At 31.5% G+C, this 23,544-nt stretch overlaps 1 protein-coding gene across 1 annotated transcript in view; it reads left to right on the plus strand.

The window, feature by feature from the left end:
• Window positions 1–22,806, plus strand: part of LOC133193229 (receptor-type tyrosine-protein phosphatase alpha-like) — a 34,763-nt gene extending 11,957 nt beyond the window's left edge. Inside the window, exons 5-25 of the mRNA XM_061329190.1 lie at window positions 223–363; window positions 534–674; window positions 1,154–1,291; window positions 1,373–1,493; window positions 1,650–1,741; window positions 2,951–3,144; window positions 3,298–3,385; window positions 3,465–3,538; window positions 3,910–3,946; window positions 5,297–5,394; window positions 5,679–5,804; window positions 15,854–16,002; window positions 16,592–16,727; window positions 18,214–18,372; window positions 18,795–18,888; window positions 19,093–19,163; window positions 19,690–19,824; window positions 20,030–20,149; window positions 21,690–21,838; window positions 22,278–22,413; window positions 22,578–22,806. Of these exons, the coding sequence (XP_061185174.1) occupies window positions 223–363; window positions 534–674; window positions 1,154–1,291; window positions 1,373–1,493; window positions 1,650–1,741; window positions 2,951–3,144; window positions 3,298–3,385; window positions 3,465–3,538; window positions 3,910–3,946; window positions 5,297–5,394; window positions 5,679–5,804; window positions 15,854–16,002; window positions 16,592–16,727; window positions 18,214–18,372; window positions 18,795–18,888; window positions 19,093–19,163; window positions 19,690–19,824; window positions 20,030–20,149; window positions 21,690–21,838; window positions 22,278–22,413; window positions 22,578–22,649 (2,471 nt within the window). The 3' untranslated portion in view covers window positions 22,650–22,806. The remainder of the gene's footprint in view (window positions 1–222; window positions 364–533; window positions 675–1,153; window positions 1,292–1,372; window positions 1,494–1,649; window positions 1,742–2,950; window positions 3,145–3,297; window positions 3,386–3,464; window positions 3,539–3,909; window positions 3,947–5,296; window positions 5,395–5,678; window positions 5,805–15,853; window positions 16,003–16,591; window positions 16,728–18,213; window positions 18,373–18,794; window positions 18,889–19,092; window positions 19,164–19,689; window positions 19,825–20,029; window positions 20,150–21,689; window positions 21,839–22,277; window positions 22,414–22,577) is intronic.
• The last annotated feature ends 738 nt before the right edge of the window (window positions 22,807–23,544 follow it).

The raw sequence follows: 23,544 nt of genomic DNA on the forward strand, positions 1-23,544 counted from the left end.
ATTTTATTCTGTCAATTAAATCTAAGTAGCATGTTCAATTTACGTGTTTTGTTAGGCATAAGAAATCTACAAGGTATGAACTATATGATCTATATGTTTAATGTATTTCCCCTGATAATCAGAGTAAGACGCACGTAAGATACGTAATGTAAGAGAAGAATTTTTTATCCGTTTTAAACAAACACCCATTTACCGTAAGAACATGAAGTTAACAAATTACAGCTTGTGATGCTGGACGTTTCGGCGTTAATTGTACTTCCTACTGCAGTGGACATTGTTTTAAGGACGAATCATGTAACAAGGAAACTGGGCACTGTGACTTGGGATGTAGCGGTGGATATATTGGGGATTTGTGTAACATAGGTAAGTTTTAATAACTTACAATATGTAAATGCTTGTTTGTGAGGTACTTACAAAAAATCATATTTTGTTATAACTTAACAACTGCAGTGGTTGAGTTAAAGAAGATTGCAAATAATAATTGACCATGTAAAATGCCTTCGTTTTGATACATCAGCGAACCACTTTAACAGAATGTACACCTGGGTGGTTTGGAGAAGAATGCAAATACCGCTGTAGTGGACAGTGTGCTGATGATGAAAGTTGTAATCACGTGGACGGGATTTGTTCTCGTGGATGTAAAGACGGTTATATTGGACAAAACTGCACCACACGTAATATATATATATATATATATATATATATATATATATATATATATATATATATATATATATATATATATATATATATATATATATATATATATATATAATCTTTCATAATCGCCTTATTTTTGGAGATATGTTTACTTTTATTTTTTCTTTTCATATAATCAAATATTGAATCATAAAAAAGACATTTTTTAAACATTTTAAACCATAATTAAGTTTGTACAGTCAACCGCTATGGTAAAAATTGCTCCGGTGTCTGTTCCTCAAAGTGCACTAGTACGTGTGCACATACTGATGGTTCTTGTGAGTGCAGTTCTGGTTGGATGGGTTCTCCACATTGCAACAAAAGTGAATATTTATCTATGTTTACATATATGTATAAAAATCTTTTTGAATACCCTTCAATGTAATTGTAAATACATTTTTAGAAATAAAATTAATGTAAAATACTAAGACTTCCTAAAACGTCATTGTTTTAGGTTGTCCTCTTAATAAATTTGGCAAAAATTGTGCTCATGAATGCAGTCAAAATTGTGCAAATGACATTTGTGATAGATTGAACGGTAGCTGTACTGCAGGATGCAAGGAACCATTTTTTGGAGAAATGTGTGATCAAAGTAAGTGTATTTTCCTTCGAATTTTTACACTTCCTTCTGTTTCTATTGGATTATTCATACATATAATACGTTTTTTCTTAGGTGAAGAAACTTCTTTCCTCAGTAAAGAAAGCAGTTCTGTTGAGGCCCTCACAGTTGGAGGAGTTCTGGGTGCTATTACCGTTGTTACCATCCTCTTTGTATTGGTTGCTTTAGCCATGCGGTATTTTCATATTTTTCTGCAGTACTCTTGATGTAAAATAAAGTGATACTTGCATTTGATTTACAAATTAGCGGAAACACTATTTTAGCTTAAATTGCAAAGTGGTCGATGCACCAACAATTTTGTGTCATTTTCCTTTTTGTATATTTCCTGTAGACTGAAAAATAAAACATATAAGAATACTAGTCTTGCCTTGCCAGAAAGAAGGTCTATGATGGAATTAGAGAACAAATCACAACCAAGAGAAAGTAAATAATTTTCGTCTTGTTTAGCATACATGTCTTTACAAGCAATACGTTCATTTGTTATAATTATTATTTGTATTGATACCTGATCATTGCCATGTATTTGCAGAGTTATTAAATAAATATACCAAAGCAAATAAAAAATGCCAATATGGATATAAAAATTTGATTGCTTATTCTTTGAAATATGTACAGGGGAGTTTTTGTTATAAAATCATTATTACACTGTACTATGATAAGGTTTGTACACGCCCAACGTCATAACTTATTCATTTCATATGTAAATTTACTCATTTCGTAAACAGAAAATACATTTCCAATATATATATATAGATAGATAGATAGATAGATAGATAGATATAGATATGTTTATACGGGATCGTCCGGGAACCCGGGACTTCTCTCGTCCGGGGAGAGAATCATATCCCTAGACCAATGAGCCGCTTGACATTGATAGAAAACAAATGCAAACAGTATCTCTCATATACATGTATATATTCACGTTTGATATCGTCGAAAATTCACGCAACATATGGTGTCTAATTTAGCCTTTACTAAACAGTTCTAATAGATGCAAGTAGAACATAAAGTCCGCCGACAATATGTATTATATGTAATAACTCTCCACATGCTCCTGTGCTAAAATTAAAAAATAGTGTCACGCGACTTTTAATACAAACGGAGAGTAGTTCTTAAACTTTGAGTGTGATCGATGCCAACAAATTTCCAATTGAATTTGCAATTGAAAAAAAGACCAAAATTAGAAAGAAAAAAAAACGTGGCGGAACACTTTGAGAGGGTTGTACTGGGCAAAAAGGAGTTATGGTATAAAATTTCATTGCAAAAACTCAAAAGTTTCTTGAGATATCTCCTGGAAACAATAGTGTTACATAAAGACAGAATGTATTAATTTACGACCTTGACCTTTTGACATCAAAATCAATAGGAGTCCTTTGCAGGCCACGGGGAGTTGCTATGTAAAATTTCATTGCAAAAGCTCAAAGGCTTCTTGAGATATCGCGCAGAAAGGAAAGTGTTACAGACAGACAGGAAAACAGATGGACGGACGGACAGAAAGACCCTATTTAATATCCCCCTATTTCAGTGAAAGCGAGGGACAAAAAAATTTATGAAATTGGGCATCGTTCGTAGAAATCATATAATGTTAAATAATTTTAAATTATATCAGTTATTTTTACTGTTGTATTAAAGATAGGAAAATCAATGAAAATTCAAGCATTATGAATACAAGCGAAATTCCTGAGATCGGAAGGAATCCATATGAAATTCACGAAACAGCTAAAAGAGGACGACCAACTAATAAGACCATATCTGTGGCGAATTTACATTCTATCATATCCAAAATGTCAGGAGCTGAAAATCTAGGCTTTAAGCAGGAATATCGTGTACGTTGCATTTCCTTTTTTTATTTTAGAAAGGTACTATCTCAATTCTCATGTATAAGTTTTTACATTAATGATCCTCTTTAGTAAAAATTGGAATTAAACTGTTAATTATTACTAGTTACTTAACCGTATTTCTTTCTTTACTTAACGCAGGATATGCCAAAAGGCGAATTTCATCCTTGTGAAGAAGGCAAAAAACCGGAAAACAAAGTGAAGAATAGATACACAACCACATTCCCTTGTTAGTGTGTATATAACATATATCCATATTTATTTATACGGGTACCTTGTTATTTAATCATATTTTAATTATTTATTAGATGACCACTCTCGGGTTGTATTAAAGACGTCAAAACCAGGGGATGGAAATTATATCAATGCTAACTATATTGAGGTAAGTAACTATATGATTAATGGTACATGTTGCTGATCGTGTCCTAATTCCTTTTTATTCACATACGAAAGTAAAGTATAAAATTATTAATTTCTGAACATATATTTCTAATTCAATTTTTTTGGATGAATTAGGTTTTTCTGCTACAAAAAAAAAAGAGAAACAGAAATTACATGTTTATATGTATCGTTTTATGTAATGAAAGAATGTTATTTGTGAAATTCACAGAATATTTTTTCTCATGATATGTATGGAAAACACAATTCTAAAATGAGATTACATGTATTTATATGCTATCAGACTATAATCAAAACGAATTTCCAGATATAAAATGTAAATTAACATTGTGACAATTATACTTTTGACATCAGGATTTAACTGGGAAACGATCCTACATTGCAACGCAAGGTATGTAAAAATTATTAATTGAACATTTTCAATACTTTTCTATTGATGTCTAGTGTTTTTATTTTTGGTTCTGTATTATATAGGTAAATAGTCATAATTTGTGACAATTCCATGAGTTTGGCCTTCATAAAAAATAAATATTTTACTTTTTTCATCTTAAAATTAAAACAAATTATACTCTGCTTAATATCATTTAGTTATCTACAATCTTTAGACAATGCTTAATTGCAACACTGATTTTCCTTCCCCTTTTGCACCCCTAATTTGAATGTCAAATTTTCACAGATGTCAATATTTCTGTGTCGCCATGTTGCATATTTATAAGGTTCACGTTTATTAACCTTCCTACCTTCACCTTGGCAAAGTACGTTAACACATAAGGCTCACCACGGGTGTGACTGGCTAACAGGGGATGTTTATTCCTCCTAGGCACCTTATCGAACCCTGATATTTCCAGTGGGTCTATGTTTTATGCCTTGTTCATAAATGCATTGTTTAGAGGATTTTTGAAATTGGTTACTGTTCGTTATCTTCAGCATTTTCTTTTTTGATCTTTTTGTACAATAGAAATATAACCATTCACTTGAATTTAAGTACTCTTTATTATTTGAACTTTCAAACGCGAGAACATCGTTGAAACGCTGCTAGACATTTCGTTCATGAAGTAATTGTCATGTGACCATTTTTTTAAATCTTACTTGAGCTTTAAGCTTAAATGGGCCCTGTCTTGTGCCAGTCTGACTACATGTAATTGCTTACCTGTCCGTCCGTTCTGTAAAGCCTAAACTTATTAGATTTCTACTCTCGACCGATTTGTAACTAAACGACCCACCGTTTAATTAGACATTCTTTTTAAAAAAGAAACCCACACATTTTAATATATTGTGCACTACTTTTAGCGGCGAAGTTTTGACGTTATTATTCGGGGACGAGAAAGAAAGAGAGAGAGAGAGAGTTTGAGCAGTGCTAAACACTACAAAAATGTAATTAAAGAAACATCTGACAAGAGGACTGTTATCTACTCTAGTCAATAAGTTATACGTACATTATTAAACAAACTGTTCAAGAAAAGCATGGCCTTCCGAGTAATTTCCTTTTCTTATATATCAATAGAAGATCTATAAAACCCGTATTCGAAATGATAAGTTTTTCAAAACAACTTTTAATAACAATATTAAAAATGAAAGGATATATTAGTGGCGCATTAGGGAAAAAAACACCTTTTTTATATGAGAAATAGATATTTGATAAGGTTTGTTAAGCTTATGTTAGCTTTATTGTAAGTATACATAACTATATTACTGAAGAGAATATTTGTGTGTTAAAGAAATATATCCTTTCTGTTGTAAGGTCCAAAACCAAAGACGATTTCTGATTTCTGGAAAATGATATGGCAGGAGGATGTGTCCGTCATTGTCTGTTTGACCAACCTAAAGGAAGGCGAAAAGGTTTGTTACAAATTATATTTAATCACTGAATGATATAGTAAAACCAATGTTCATCCATTTTAATCTGACTTCATAAATCCATAAATGTAAAATATATTGGGGCCTTTGTTTATTTTTAAGTCACTTTTTATGAATTTTTTGAAACATTACATATACGATTTGACTATTGTTTGGAATGTTTGCTGTGAATGTTTTTGACTTTTTTTAAATTGTTTTTCCTTTCGAGTTGTATTTCGCTGATTAATCTTTGATGTATGTCAGTTAGAGTTTCTTTTTCTTTCTAGACCAAATGTGCTCAATATTGGCCAGACATTAACGATAAACTGATTGGTGATGTTTATGTCAACAACCTACAAGAAAAATGTCACGCTAACTATACAATAAGGCTATTCAAAATCAACAAACGTACTGTAAGCTCACACATCTTATTTCATCATTTTTGAATTGATTTTATTTGGTTGAAATTAAGTTCCAATAATAAAGACTCTTTTGTTTACTTTCATCCCCAACGTTCATGAAATAATTCAAAGAATTTTTTAAAAAAGTTATTACATTCTTGTTCCAATAATATGGAAACGGACATTGATATATGTATAGTTTTATGAAACAACATACATCACTATGTTTCATGGTTTGGCTGTGTGGAATTAACTCACATTACCACGGTTAGTCCTAAGTTTGTAAAACAAAAAGTAACCTTAAAAAACTGTCACGGGCATATTTTAAAGCATATATTTTATCGAGTACATCAACAGATTAAAAAAGAAATACATTAAGTACTTTACTATAGAGAAGGAAGTTATCTCGCTGTAATTTATTGTTGGTAAACTTATTTACACCATTTTAAAGACCTTGTTACATGTAAGTAACTGTCGATCTGAGTATGAGCAATAAAACATTGATAAAAATGAAATAAATGATTTTGCCACTGATTTTTTTTTTAAACCTTTGATATCCACATATTAAAAAAGGTTGGGTGTCAGTACGTAGATTGATATATTAACACTGTGACAAGGGGGTATAAGGACGGCATTTTTATTGATATGCAAACTCATAAAAGCCAACTAGTCAAATGAATATGCAAGCTTTCCAATCTTGCTTAAATTTGGATATCTTCAAATTAGGATCCTTGTTAAAGCAAGATCTAATATGAAAACCTTCGAAAAAATAAAATACACATGCACAGGGCTAATATTCGGACAGCATTAGTGTTTGCAGTAGCCAAATTTGTATTCATATTTGAGTATAAAAAACAATTTGCACAGGATGAATTTCTCTGTGAGGACATCAAGGGTGTTGCAGCACTTTTTCTCAGACCATTTGCTGGAGTGCCTCTTTGAGGATCTTGCAGCAATTGACATTGTAACTACAATAAAATATAAAATTAAGACAAAGGTAAATATCAACTTGTTTAGTCTTTTTTAAAAAAGCATTTAGTTAACTGAAAGGTGACTTAATGGCAGAGCTCAGCCATTCAGTGACTTTTCCGGTCCTTTCAGTCACCATTCAGTTGCCTGAATTGTAAAAATCATCCCGTATTAAAACCCCTGATTAAAATACACACTATATTGCTTTTGCAAGGTACAAAACCTGATTTGTTATTCGGATTACTAAATTTTGCAGAAGAAGATACTTGCAATAAATATCCTTTTACAGAGCTTTCTTGAAAAGAATCTGAAAGAAGATAAAAAGTCATTCTGAAAATGTCAAATTCTATTAAATATGAGATAAATATGAAGCAGCAAGTCAGTCCATAGTTACTTCTCAATGGTATTATAGGATTAAACGTTCTTTTTGAAAAATTTATCAATGTGTAAACTCTTGACATTTTACTCACAAACTAAAAAAAAGGACTTTTATGTTAAGTTTGAGAGTAAAATGTCAAGAGTTTACACATCGATAATTTTTTTAAAAGAACGGTTAATTCTTATAATTCCAATTACAAAGTTTTAAAATTATTTCTCTTTGATGCCTCCATACAATCCGTTATTTTTGTACGGCGAAGGAATACTTTATGTCGCGATGTGGAAATGAAACGTAATCGAGATGAACATCGATAAAGTTTAACTTTAATTGTCAAGACATTCAATAAAATAAACTTATAAAAACTCTTCGAATATTGTTTAAGTCAATAACTATTGCAATTACAAGTAGACTTCAGAAGAATTCATCCTTGCCCATGTTGAAACGCTCTAAAATGAAAGTAGCAGATCGACGACACCCTTGATTTGCTCTGGTTTATTTAGAGACGGGACATACCATAGGATGTAGAAATATGAATTTGATGCTAATAAGGAAAGAGTTTGAGGTACGTTTCTCTTTCCTATAGGCTACAGAGAACAGTGCTGATTTAGTAGTATATTATGAACGTCGAGAATATGACATCAGATTCATAGATTTAAAAATTCACACTCGTGATCTGACAGCGACATAAATAAAATATTCCCGTCTGTCAATTCTGTATGTCGTCAGTTTTGTTTTTATTTAATTTCAAGTTTATGAAATTATGTAATCATTTAGCTTAAACAGACTAAAAATAAGGATTTGTTTAATTTTTTTTTACAATAAAAGCTAGGTCAAGAAAGTAGTTCTTGAATTTGATCTCGTCCAATCAAAACACAGGAAATCAATAAATAAATTCAAGATTGGAATTACCACATTTTAATTTTGAAAAGAAAAGAATTTTTTTCATTGATTCTATGTTGTTTAAGGCACCATTTAAGAATATTTCACTCATAAAGAAACGTCACCGTGTGCCGGTGAAGGGCTTTAAATTTAGACATGCTCGGTACTCAAAGCATTTGGGCAGTAAGGGTTCCTTATCGTGCTACATGTAACACCTACTGTGGTACGGGACCTCAGCATTTCAGGTCTCATTCGAAAGAATCTTGAACTTTACTTCTTATGCAGGGCGCTTGACGAAGGAACAGTCTCTACTATGTCTATGTTAAGGTTTGACTCGGCGGGTCGAACGTGAATCGCACACGCCCCTCCCCATCAGGAAGCGAACCATAAAAAGTAAAGATAAAGAGGATTAAAATAGTTAAATAAAAGCATTATTACATATGTAAGGTAAATATGATTTCACAGAAACCAATGGTTACTGAAAGTTTGTTTTTTTTGGCACACTTTAATACAACACATCGACATTAAGGAAATTTAAACTTGATTTTGTCCGTCTCTCTCCAAAGTATGGAAACCAAATTCAACAGTGTAAAATAAGTCCTGATAAAATATGATTATTTATATATTTTTTCGTGGTAATTTAATGAATTTTTAATGTCATTAAAGATTGATTGATTGTTTTTTGGTTTACATCCCAGTCGAGAATTTTTCATTCACTAGAGAGGTAACCATTAACAGTGAAGGGCTTCAAATTAAGGTCTATAATCGGCACTCATTCATGGCCTTTGAGCATTGATGGTTCATTATCGTGGCAAGGCCTACCGTGACACAGGACCTCGATTTCAAAGGTCTTATTTGAAAGGCCTGTTAGTTTCAAATCTCGTCTCGGGTGCTTGGCGAAGGAACAGTCACTACCTTTGTTAGCGCCTTATAGCTTTGACGCAACGCGGGGAACGAGAATCGAACCCTGGCATCCCAAACACAAAGCAAATGCCCTATTACTAGGCTACCATGACCTGTATGTGATAAAAGAAGGCAAGCCATCTCACTTCTTTTTCTTTGGATTTTCAAACAAATTGAAAAGATTGAAATTATTTAAAGTCAGATTTTTTAAAGATGCATAACTTTTGTATCTTTGTTGCAATGGATTTATTGACGAAATAGCAAAATTATTCTATTGTACATAAAGGCACATAGGGTCCTCTAACCACAGTATGTGGTATGCATTCAAACTATATCTTCCTCAGAAAACATTCAAATTTAAGTACATATGGGTTTCAAAACGGACAGTCGCTACAACATATCTTAATATAAGCAAATGATTAACCATTGTCTTGGTATAAATAAAGCCGACACTTTATATGTAAACATATTGTGTAAAACTGAAAGGATTTTTTGATGAAAACCATTTACACTTCAGAGACCCATATTTTATTTGTAGGATTAATCGATAAATGCAAGCAATTATTTATGCTTATTGCTCTTATCTTACTTTAAAAAAAAAATAAAATCTGATTACATCATATGTTTTTTGTCAAGTAACAGAAGCCATGCTTCAACATCTTTGATATTAGTTCGAATTCTTGCAAGCATACAAGAAAAAAGTAACAAATCCATAACACGCCCTGTAAACGTTCCAGTTAGAGAACACAACAAAATCGAAATTATTCATTCTGGCTACTATGTAAATAAATGAATTTGTAGAAGCTTACCTATTTATTTCTCTCAGGTATTCCAATGGCCTTTGCGATGGCTGCCATTTGAAGGTCTGCAACACACCTCATCTCATAATATCCCCATGGTCATTTCTTTTTTTTTTTTCCCTTTGTTTTTGACTAGAGAAATTGCTTTTTGAGGATTATAGTTTAAGCGATCCGAAAATTTATAACGAATATTGATATTTATTGATAACGGATACGCAACGGTAAGTCCCAGCTGAGAATCCGGCGTGCGCACCCGTTTTATACTCTCCGATTATAGGAGGTGTTAAAATACTTCGAATTTCCGTTACATGCGTATTCGCTGATGTTTTGAATTAGAATTTAACTGAAACTGTTTCTTCCACAAACGTGTATACGATGTCTTGGTTTCAGAACATAATCATATGTAATACATTCCATCCATATCAAAACATTACGCATGAGATGCAGAAAACAGTATATTTTTTTAAATTATAGTAAAAAAAAAATAACTTTGACAGCTTTTCAAAATTACTCTTATAATTTCATCTCAATCACCCGAAAAAAGTAAGTGAAAAATAATGAATGACATTGCCTTTTTTACAACTATTTGCTGAGTGAAAATGAAATGTAAAGAGAATTAAGCCGAAAATGAACGTAAAATGGAGGTTTAGGCGCCCCAACAAGGGTTAGAAAGATAAAACGTAAGAAATTGAGAATATTTTGTTTTGTTTGTTTCAGCATGTTTCTCTCAATTTCTGTTAGTTTAAAGTATCAATATATAAGTCTGCTAGAATCAGTACTTCTAAGTTTACGCCATGGAGATTCTGTGACGTCATTTTTTATCAAAGAATATCTCCGGGCAGCCATAACATACCCGCATATTTATATACTTTCAAATACCTATAAATTTATTTAAGTCCTCTTCCTTCAAAACAATTTTTTGAATATTTACACATAGATGTGAGTTTTAGGTAAAATATGTAGTCCTTATTTGATGAAAAAGGGCATTTGTCCAAATATGTCCATTTATGAAATAAAACAAAATTAATATAAATTAATACTAATATAAATGCGCAAATCATGTTTAAAGTCATGATTATTTCTTTTCCATACAAGTAAAGAATATGTCACTACAGTCTTTCCATAAAAAGAGAAGTACTAGTGACGTCATCAGCGGTAATGGCAACACTTTAAAAGTAATGAATAATTCGCAACTTACATAGTGGTATGTTAAAGGCTCATAAAATGGTCTTTCTAAAATGATTTAAGATCTCTAAAAATAAGCATGGATAATATTCATAATAATCGTTTGAAATCAAAGTGTGACTTTCAGACTTAAGCTTTATTGCATAAAACGTGTACTTGCACTCAATAAATTAGTATTTACGTATTATTAAAAAAAAACCTTTGATGTCAAATGGTTTGTGGCCTTTGTTACTATTCCTTAATACTTTATTAATTCGCAGTACAGTTAAGGTGCCAAATGGAAATATCAGCGAATTTTTTAGATAGAAAATACATACTTTACAAGGATGAGCGTTTCTTTTTAGGACTTTACTATTATCGGACAAAAGCAATGTGGATGAAAACAACATGTTAGGGACGATTAGATTTCTTATTTAGACTTGTCACGTGATGTAGCTGTCACGTGATTTTAGCAAATATAACTGAAGTATTGAGGTCATCTATAAATTCTAATATTGCAAGTGCATAACCAAGTTAAAAATCTAAGTTTAACATACAATCATTTTCAACACTCTTTGTAGTTTGTGAAAAGTTCTGCGAACCTATATAGATTCTACTATCTAATTGCTAAAATTACATTTGTTAGAGCGTATGTTGAATATTTTGCTGGTCAAATACATTAAATATAGATATAATTAATTCAATTGCAAGATTTCAACAGGTTCGCAGCACTTTTCAAATATCTTCATACTTCTTGGGTTTATGTGTAAAAGCTTGTCATAATTCATTGAGGGTATGCCCTTGCAATATGTCGATTTATTACAACCCTTCTATTACCCTTCAATGAAACTGCATGCAAATATAAGACAGTATCGCTTGTCTAGGAAATGTACGAGAAGTATATGAATAAAATAATAAAATAGACATCACATCCAAGTAAATGGCCTCTTATATATCTACAATTCATATTTATTTAATTACAAAATACATTTTTCATTGTATAAATATAACTTGATCCGCCTCTCACTGCATAAAAACTGCGTCAAATTTTACGATATGACGTCACATTGACAAGTGCATTGCGATCAGTGAATTGTTTTTATATTGCTGTGTGGGATTTAACCAACGACAATAATGCATGCACTAGTTAGTATTGATGTAGTTTAAAGCTATTCAACAGTTTAAAGTAGCAAATCATTTCATTTTGTGATAATTTGAAGAACTTGTATTTTTGTGTGATGTTATAGTAAGCATTTCAAGTATAAATTAGGCCCCGCCTCCTTACTGCAGCCTTAACTGTGCTGCGTTATCAATTTTGCTGCTGCTCTCGTAATTAACTAGATAATACAAAGATTGTTTATTGGTTATTTTGTTAGATAAAAATTGTAGATTCCCCCCCCCCCCCAAAAAAAAAAAAAACTCCTACCCATAATATGCAAAAAAAGTATACATATCATTAAAAATTTATTTCTGGTTAGCTTATGATGATTCATTTCCAAAACATCTACTTAGCAGACCTAACATACCTCTACACATAAAACTTGTCATTCAAGACTAAGATACGAGAGTATTCGATAGTATCGTAGGGCGATAACGCTTTGCACGATTTCGCGGTTGATGCTCTTTTATGACTCTGTTTTAATACATTTCCAACGGTAAAAACAAGAGCCTTTAGCTCCACTGCAGTTTTAAATTTATAGTCATTTTAATAGAGCCAGTTCTTGACCACTGTTGTAAAAATGGTTGGGAAAGGGGTTGAGAATATTGAAGAAATAAGAGCTTATACACATGTATAAAAGTTAGCTCAAAACTCGGTCATTTGGTAATGCAGATTTTTATTGAATTGGGTTTATGGGTCTGATATGGATCTTATGAGACAGTTTGAAGGTGGAGAAAGAAATCTCTGACTGGTACAGAGTCTGTCAAAGATGCAGCGAAATCTGGCAGAACTGTGATTGTAACATGCGAGGCAAATGTCTCAAATTCAGGGAAATAATTGAAAGTGATGGCAGCGCAGCTATGTTAAGGACGCCCACGAAATATACGCCTTAATATATTCAGAGAAAATGAATACAATTTTATTTTTTTTAACAGCATTAGTTTTGATGAATGTGCATTGTGGTGTTTGGACTATATATCTGGTCTCTGCTGAGTTCGGCCAAAGCGACATTGCTTACATCAGTTGTTTGTCAAGTGACAGGTTTAAAATTAAAACATGTGTACTACTACTACAAATATCGTAAAAGTTCAACGATATAAGGGTATCTTTCCGCTATTAAGTTTATTCTTTTTTGTTTAAGACAAATTTCTTAACATGAAAAGTGCTGGGAGCAACTTCCTCATGCTTCGAAATTGTGTAAAATTTAGCCGTCTTTCTATAAACTCCAGAAATAGATGTAATACGCACTGGAATAATGTTACATTACGGAAAATAAACAATGCACAGCCAACTCCCAACACGTTTCAGAGTATTAGGAATAATAGCTACACGTGTTTAAAAATTCAGAATTTATAGTGAAGCGGATATCTTGGAAGTTTTGATATTTTCGAGAGGCTGGACCCCTCATTCCGATACATTACTGTACAAATGTGCTCCCTACGGCTATATATTAGGTCTACACATTATCACTTTAGTTTGACAATAAAATGTGAATTAATATATTTTAGAATATGTATTTAATTTGGTCCAATTAAGCTTGTTTCGTATTTATTTTCATTTTTACAAGCTACGATAATAGCTTGATCCACGCCCTAAGTACAGAGAAATTGCGTGTCAAACTTGGAAATGACGTCATCCCAGTAAGTACAGCGAGATCAAACTGGCTTTCATTCTACAAACTCAAAGTGCTATTTTGGCAAGATAAGTTTCACATCAATTTATCTTTGTAATATTTATGAGAAACGAAAGTATTTTATTGTGTTTTAAAAAGTACATATAGTATTTATTCATCGAGATTCATTTGAATTGTTTTAATGTGACGTCATCATAGCTTTCCCGAACCTCTGCATAGGCTGACGTAGATATGGGAATTCTTAACCTGGCTGTGAGATAAACGATTCGCGATATTGCCAAAGCTATTGACATATCGCTATCGCGGGTACGTTTCATTTTGAAGGGTATTTTGAAATCACCAGAGATTTCTGCCAAATGGATACTGCTTATATTGACAGATGACCAAAAACGAATACGAGTACAAACTGAGAAGCAATTGCCCAAAATGTTTCCCAAATTCAATCAAAAACAATTTGCAAACATTGTTACTGGTGACCAAACATGGATTCAATATTTCGAACCAGTAAGAAAAATTGGAAAGAAAATATAGCTAACTAAACACAGTAGAAGGCCTACAGTTGCCAAAAGAACCATTAGCGCAAAAAAGAATCTTTATTGCAAATTCTTCTCATGTAATTGTATAGACGTACAAATTCCGCTGCCGAAGGGCAAAAATGTTACGGGTCGTTATTACCGAGATGTTATACTAAAAAAGCTCAAGAAATATTATCATAAACGACACCCTATGTCAGGATCTAGGTATGTTCATCTACTTCATAATAAAACTCCATCCCATACATCTGAGCTTGTGAAGCAATTTATGAAGTCGGAGAAGGTTACAGTCTTGTCAAACCCATCATAATATCCAGCCCCGTACGACGTATTCCTTTTTTCCAAAACCTAATAAGGTCTTATCTGGGCGTAGTTACAAGTCCCGAAAAGCCCTTGGCTCAGCCATCAGTCAGTGCCTCAGAGGTCTACCTAAATCAGCGTACCGTGACGCATTTCAGAAACGTTTTCAGAGATCAAAATAATATATTTCAAACCGAGAAGAACATTTTGAAGGGATGTAATGTTCATACCACTATTTGAGTCAAATGCTTTTGAGATACCATACGATGCACATTACATATCCAACTACCCTTGTATATATATATATATATATATATATATATATATATATATATATATATATATATATATATATATATATATATATATATATATATATATATATATATATATATATATATATATCCCATGTTTACCATGTTTACCCCGTGGATATGACTCATTGGATAATTTTTTTTCATATTAAACAGTTAAGTGCAGTTGTGACGTCACAATGGTTTTTGCGCTAGAGTGATGAAGTATAATAAAGTGGAGTCCTGTATAAAACAGTGTAAAACATTAGTTGTGAAGTATTACACATGGGATAAAAAGAATCCCATGATTTGTAGTTGGATATGACTTTTATAAAAAAAACACACAACTCGTTGGATAAAAATCATATCCAACTACAAATCATGGGAGATCATATATATATATATATATATATATATATATATATATATATATATATATATATATATATATATATATATATATATATATATATATATATTACAAAAAATGAACAACCTATGCTCGGGACCTCCGATTTCTATTCAGTAGTTCAAAATATAATACGTTTGGATTGTTAAAAGTTAAAATGAAAACATAGTTTATTAAATAACAAAAAATTAAGGCCAACTTAAAAATAATGTTTGCTTGCCCTCTCTCTCGACTTGAGATGAAAAAAATGGGTCAGTAGGTAGGTGTGAAAATGTTTTCCAGAAAATTTCAATTTCAAGCTGAATTTTCAAAATTTATTTTCCGGAATGCATAAAAATATTGCTTCCTGGAGATTAAAAAAAGTTTTGAGCGGGCCATTTTTATCCAGTCGGTCGGGAGAGGGTAACCAAACAATTTTTTAGCGTTGGTCCAATGACCACGTTCTAAACACTTTCTCGATGTTATTGCGTAAGCAAATTCCAAGAATTATATCAACGATAGAAACATAAATTTCTTTAAATCAAATTTACTTCTTTCGCTTGTATTAGACAAGCCATATATTAAACATTACTCATGTTCTTTATTCCATCTCTTAACAAAAAGCTTACATGTATTTAAGTATTGTATTATGTCATTATAGGAAAAAGCAACAAGGGAAGTGTTGATGTTTCACTACACAAGATGGCCAGATCATGGGGTCCCTGATCCACTAAGTCTTGTTGTGTTCCACCGTCACGTGACGAGAGTGTCATCACAGTACCATGGCAAATACACTGTTGTGCACTGCAGGTTGTATCAAAATATTTCCTCTTTACAAAAATTACTCTATTTCTCTCTGGTTGAATGACCATTCTTAACACAAGCAAATCAAAATTATTTGAATCCTGTCTTAATATTTGGAAAAAGAATTTTTAATGCAGTTGTGAATAAATTCTGTGTAGTTTCAAATTAGAGACCAGTATCACTAACTAATGTTATATGATTTATTGAGCATGGGCGGCTAAGGATATATGTCTTATATGTCTTTAGTGATTAACATTTTCAATATCTGGTTAGAGTAATGATTATTCTGATACATTCTGATTATTTGAAAACAAAAGAAATATGTTTTAAAGTGTTCAAATATATGCAGTCTCCTTTTAGATTTATGAGTTCTTGATCTAGCGTAAACATTCTTTTTGGAGGTGTGCTAAGAAATACTTTACTTTTGAAATGAATCGCAGTATTTGGTACACTTACATGTATTTTTTTAAAATACACATGCCGATGACTCAAATGAATATTGAAAACTACAATTATATAAACCTCAAATTGAGATATCTTTATTAAAGAATACAATTTGTTGTTGAGGTTGGTTTTGATTTGCTGATATTTCCAGTGCTGGTATTGGTAGAACCGGAACATACATTGCATTAGACGCCCTCTATCGGGAAGGGGAGAGAAATGGTAAAGTTAATGTACCGATGTACGTCAGGACCATGAGAAAAGACAGAATGAACATGATACAAGGCGATGTAAATATGCTTATCAGAACCTTTGTCCAGGAAATTAATTTTTATTTAATATTTAGTCATTTGAAAGCACTTTCCTGATCACATTTATTTATCCTTCTAAGATTCGTAGCCAATTTACACAGAAGTAAACGTATCTAGCGGTCTCAATATACATTTCATCATAATGTTCGATGAAATTAAGAAACAGCAAATTAATTTCAAACCTAATGCAACCATGGTGGATGATTCTCACGATATATCTCTGCCCACAAACAAGCCATAAGACACTGCAGACAAATAATCCCCCCAATAAGTTTACAAAGGAAAAAAGGAATAAAAACAGTGTTGCCACATTGATATAATTAATAAGCATATGTCTATTTGTTTTTCTAGAAGAGCTCTAACTAACTAATTGCAATGACAATTTAACATCTCTAGAATTGAAAAGAAAATGACCACTATGACAAATCAAAAATCCCAATGGTTACATTTTTTTAAATTTTTTCCTTAAATAATTCAACACCCTTAAGCTAACAAATAGGCTATTTTATGGACATAATACTTTCTGTGTTAAATTGACTGCATGGAGATGTTTGTCAAGTCTTTCAAAATAAATTTGATAGTCCAATCTAAAGAAATTTCCCTGAGTGAATATTTCCTTAAAAAATCTTTCCTCAATTTAAGAAAACAAACATATTTTTGTTTAATTCTTTCCCAATAGTTTAATTTTGTCCAACAACAAACATGCTTTTGTGTATTGTACGAATTATGTAATTTTTTTGTTTTTGATAAGGACAAATTTGTAGCAAATGATATCCTTGAGAATAAGGTACTTATGTATTATAAAAGAAAACCCTTCACATAATTTCCTTATAATGACATTGGATAAACTTTTATCTCAATATGTGAATTATACAGATTTAAAAAGATGAGAAAAGGAAACAAATCTGTGTGATAAATTTACTGCGTGGAGGGCAAACTTAGTTATTCAACAGGAATGGTTTGTGCAATGGAATACCAAAGGTCATAATGAATTTTGCACAGTACTCAAATACCATGATGTTATTTTTCCTTGTATCTTTCCTAATCTGATGTATATCTGTGTCTTGAATTTTAATTACACTAAGATATCATTCTTAGAGACAATTTACAAGGTATAGCCAGACAAAACACTCCCAAAAATTTAGTGTATATGTGTATTCTTTGGAAATAACTACCAAAAATGTATGATAAATGTGATGTAAGACAACAATACCAACCGACCAGAAGAAATAATAATTAATGTTAACGTGCTTTTCATTACTTTACAATTTTTTGTAACATTACTAACCATACAGAAATTAAAATTTTCAAATAAATGCAAACCATTCCATGAATGAAGAGCAATTGCATGAAATAAGATTATTGGTGCAGTATTCTCTTCATTTGTAATGAGTGTGGTATTCTCCATTTTTGATTTTTGTTTTCAATTTGTGTGTTATCAATTAATTCCGGATCTTTTTTTCAGGATCAATATAAAACAGTTTACCTTGCCCTTTGTGAATCCTTCAATGGAAAATCACGTTGTTTAACAACAGAGTCTTTTATACGACAACAACAAGAACAATCTTGTTATACCAACTGTGGGGAAGTAGCAACAAAATCGTCCTTGTCTTCCGAACTCCAGGTGATCTTATGATACTGACAACCAATTAATTTTTAAATTTTAATGTTCATTATTTCAAAGAAAAATAAAATAAAATAATGATTAAGTTCAGCATTTGCAAGAAAATAAATACTTTGCTGATCTTGTTTATATTTCATTCGAAAATTTGCATCCTCCGTTAATGTAGTCTTACATTGAACGAAGAAAAAACCAAATATTCTGAGATTTCAAAATACTTCTGATCGTATTCAGAATCATTGTAGACACTTATCTAAGATATAGTTTTAAAAAAAAGTGTGGATTGCTATAAAAAAATGAGAAATTTGTTCCAACCGCTCCAAACGTCGACAAAGTTTGTAAAGGCCATGCTTTTTTTTTTTTTTTTTTTTTTTTTTTTAATTTCTTCTTTCATGAAACTTTCGCTTGATGTTTCTCCTTTGTAGGAGTTGCTGTCTCTTCGGAAAGAATATGAACAGAAAGATTATGAAGCTGGACGTAGCAATAAATCTGCAAACTATTCATCAAGCGTATTGCCACGTACATCTCAAATTCTTCTTATCCAATTTTTCTCCTGCTTATCAAAACCCTACTCAGAGAATAAATTAAATATTTGTCATCAATACAATCACATAAAACAATATTTATTTTTTGTAATATATTTTTTTATTCATCTTATTCTTCATGTTTTTTTTTAAATTACAAAGATCAATTTAAATCTCATTTCACACTCTATTTTTCCAGTTGACGAATATCTGTGTCGCTTGTCATATTCAAAGGGAAGAAACACCTACTATAATGCTGTTCTTCTTCAGGTTCCTTTTTTCTTCACAAATCGTATTATGCGTATTAATCTTAGAAACTTTAAATCATTTCCTTATTAGTAACCAGAAAGCTAAAAGATGTTGATGAGATATATATCTTAAATGCAGTTGAACATGAAAAGTACAAGGTAATGCTCAATTGAAAAATTATAACAGACTTAACACTACGCAATTATAAATGTGTATTTAGTGCTATAGTATTATATTTAACATTATATATTTATACGTGTGTGATGTTCATATAAGTGATAAAATGTGTACAACAGAAAAACATTATAATATTTTTTTTTTTTTAATTTATTCAACATTGATTATGATAATGATCACAGTTCCTTTTCTTCACATTTTCATTGTAAACGTCAAACATGAACAAGTAATCTCTGCTTCTGCTTGTGGACAGTTTCAATCTGTGCCTGATGATACCCGTCGTTTGGCACTTATCCAGTCTTGGCTTAAGAGATTGATCACTGATACTTCTAATAATAATTTATACATATAAAATTAATTTTTCTTCCAGTCTTTCACGGAAAACGACTGTCTCATCAGCGCTCAATATCCACTTCCTGACTACACTGAGGACTTCCTCAGACTCATCAGGGATTTTGATGTCGGTGTGGTTGTTTTTCTGTGTCCGTTGAAAGAATTGAAATCTGTAAGAGATGATGCTATTTAAGACTACGATAATAGTGTCTCTGTTCAAGTTCAGTTTGGTGTTTAATAATTTGACAGATATGAGTTAATAGAAAAATATAAATAAATGATTATTTATTGGAGTTTCAACATGTTCCATACCAAATCAATCATCACATTTTACATTAATTTTAATTTTCTGAAATATTTTTATTGCATATTTTAAGTCTACTCTTTGGGTACCGTCAAAAAATGATCATAAGACTGTTGGAAACTTTACAATAAAACTATCGTCGTCAACAAATTCAGCAAATTTGTCTACCAGAAGCATCGCCCTTCAGCCACAGGTAATGTATATTTGAAAAGTTCATACACACATCCGTTTTAACTCATCAGGAGAGCTTTTCTAACCTAAAATTGTATATTGTCTGTAAACTTTTAAAATTGTTCATGTCTTTTCAAGAGTTTCTGGAAAAAGCTAAACTGCATTTCCCACGAAGTAACGGAAATACGGGAGTGTTCAAATGCAGGGCTTAATTGTCTTTAAATGGAAAATAATTACGAAAGAGCAGTTACATGTATGTCGAGGATCATTTCGAACCATTGGTCCCAAAGGAAAAAATGTCAATGAAAGCTTTATAAAGCGTATATCAATTTGTTCAAACTATGACTTTTGAGTAAGGGGGCAATAATAGAGTCAAAGAATTACTGGGGTACATATAGAATTGACTTTATGAGAATCTATCTTCAAAAAATTACAGTCAGACATATTGATATAGAATAATTCTAAGATATTGTTGACTAAAGTTTGTTTTAATTCCCTAGCCTGTGGAAAGCACGGGTCACAACTAAGATTCAAATTTTATAACAGTAATAATTGGGGGGAAATATTTTGAAAATAAGTCGAAGAGGAATAGGGCTACATCTGTAATAAATAAGATTTGTTTGAATAAAGAACCAATTTAATCAAATCATTTCCTGATAGTGGGAACATGAGTGGGACAAGAAATGAGGATTGTAGTTTCATGAAAAGATATACAGGAAACCGATATAATTTTTTTCTGTTTTAAAATCCTCTTACATTTAAATCGCCACAATTAGCCATGCTATGTGGAAGCATTTAACGTTAGGATGGATTAGTTTGTGTTACAAATATTTTTTCTATAGGGTTGGGATGAGTCCAAACTTGAGGGATGAATTCTTTTACAATAAGGGAGAAAAATCTTTTAATTTTTTTTTATTTAAAATCGGAGGGACAAAAATTTTTGGAAGCCAATTTCAGATTAATGCATTGTAATGAAGTAGTTTAGGATCAGATGCTCCTTTGGGTAGGATTGGGTCGGAATAGGCGTTCAAAGATTTACATGACAATGTTTAGGAAAATATCTTTTTCTAAAGAAAGCAGAGTCATTCTTGGTCATATTGATGAGCAGTCGTCCTCTTTCAGCGATTTCAGAGGGCTAGGTTGGGGCCACAATTGAGGGTCTAATTTTAATATACTAGCACCCTAAAAATACTATAGTTAACTCTAGTTTTCTATAGTATCAAAGTGTTTACTATAGTAACTCAAAGTATTTCTACTATGAATTTCAGATTGTTATATTATTTATTATTATTATTATATAGTATTCACATAAAAGTCAAGGACTTATGAAGTTGGGATTAAGCCTTGATATACTTTACATGTACTTAAGGCTGGGAAATATGGTGACCCCAAATAAGGACTTTCCCTTTTCTACATGTACAAATTCATTTGTCAAGAAAAAAAACATAGGTTGACTTAGCTTAGCTTTGAGGTCGGTCCCTAGCTTAGCCTCTTACCTATTATTCAATTTTGTTGATATTTTACATGTGTCATTTTCATTTTAAAAAGTTTGTTTGCTGCAGGGTTACAGTGACACAAAGATAAGTGTACTAGAATGCAAGACATGGAAAGAGGGTAAAAAGACAATGGACAAAAGAGCTTTGCTGGATGTAGTTAAAGAAGCAAAATCAGAAAAGGTCAAACACGAGGGAAAACTTCTGATTTTGTCAAGGTAATACCATACTGTATTAGTAAGTACTCAGGACCTTCAGCAGTGTGCTCAGAATATTTATTAAGGCTTTTTTCTATGAAAGTAATAAATATGAATTTAACATATAATCAAAATAAAAAAAAAAAAAAAAAAAAACTAACAAACAAATTCATGACTTTCATATCTTTGAAATAAAAGATTATCGGCAAAAGTACAAAAAATATTGTGATGTTAATATCTTTACAGTGATGGCTCCTAACTGTATGGAGCTTTTTGTGAAGCTTAGGATTTTCAACAATAGGCCACTTCTAAATTTTTTGACTCAGGCTCTCCTATAGAGCTTTTCAACATTGAGTTCAAAATCTTTATGATAAAAAGCATCTATTACTATGTTTTTGAGCTTAAAGGTTTTTTTCTTGCAAAAATTTAATCATATTGTTTTAATGCTATTACTTTATAGTGATGGAGCCGCACGTTGTGGAGCATTCTGTGTGGTTTTTAACGCTCTGGAACAACTCTCAATGGATCAGGAAGTAGACATCTTCACCATCACACGTCAACTTCAGATCCGTAGACCGGAGTTTGTGTCAACTTTGGTATGTACATCTTTATTTGTCCTTCTGCATAATGAAAGCTAGCAGCGAATTAACACCATCTACAATCTCGTCATTGCATAGAACAGAATATTCATGCTGATAACAAAATATTTACTTTTTATGCTAATTTAATTAATATGTTGTATACATTTTCTATTTTTCAGGACGAATACCAGCTTTGTTATGATGCTGTTGTAGAATACATTCAAAACGACTGCGTGTATGCGAATTGCTAACTAGAACAAGAAAGAAAACTCTCAACAAAGCTAACTTTTGTTTTCTTTAAAGGAAAAGAATGGATTATAAACTTTGTGACATTTTGATAAGCTCGATTTTTTAAATACAAAATTGTGAAATCAATAATAATTTAGTGGATTCACATACCGAAGACAATCAGGCATCACTTATTTGATAAAATGTTATTTGATTTTACTAGTACATCCAAACGTCTTCATCTTACAGAATAATTTATTAGCTTTTCTTGACTAAAGTGTATTTTTATTAAATCTTATTGTTATTAATCATGCAAGTACTAATGATTTTAATATAAGTTTACTGCATATTTTAAATGTTTAATATGGTGGACACTACTTCACTCTATTTACTCTTTGAATTATATGTGTCTTATCGAAACAATCACAATCCTGACTCCCTTTACTTTAATACAAGTAAAATGCTTTGTATAAAGACAAATCTGTCTTTATTAAACTTTAATTCTTTTAACTTAGATAATCGATGAATGACATGTATTACTTTTTTTCTCAATATTGGATATATATGTTAGATATATTACATGATGGAGGGTTATAGCAAAGATACAGGGCTTAGTTATATTTATTTAAAAGTACAAAAGTTTTTGATTTATTTGTATAACAGTGGAAAAGATTTTGATAATTGTTTGGGATTTAAAATTCATATTATTGATTTGCTTACATTACTCTGTAATGCACCATGAAAAAATAAAATAACTAAAATAAAATAACTTTACAAAATCCCCAAAACTCTTTTTGCATGCCCCTGGTGGAAATGGAAGGTATTCTTGGCAGACCTCTTCTAGATGATACCCACAAGTATTCCAGAAGGTTGGGTAGCTTAGTAAGTATTCTAGGAGGAACCTCTACCACACTGCAC

This window comes from Saccostrea echinata, unplaced genomic scaffold (assembly GCF_033153115.1).
Source record: "Saccostrea echinata isolate AGI-Se365-2 ecotype Australia unplaced genomic scaffold, CSIRO_AGI_Sech_v1 ptg000027l, whole genome shotgun sequence".
Classification (NCBI taxonomy): domain Eukaryota; kingdom Metazoa; phylum Mollusca; class Bivalvia; order Ostreida; family Ostreidae; genus Saccostrea; species Saccostrea echinata.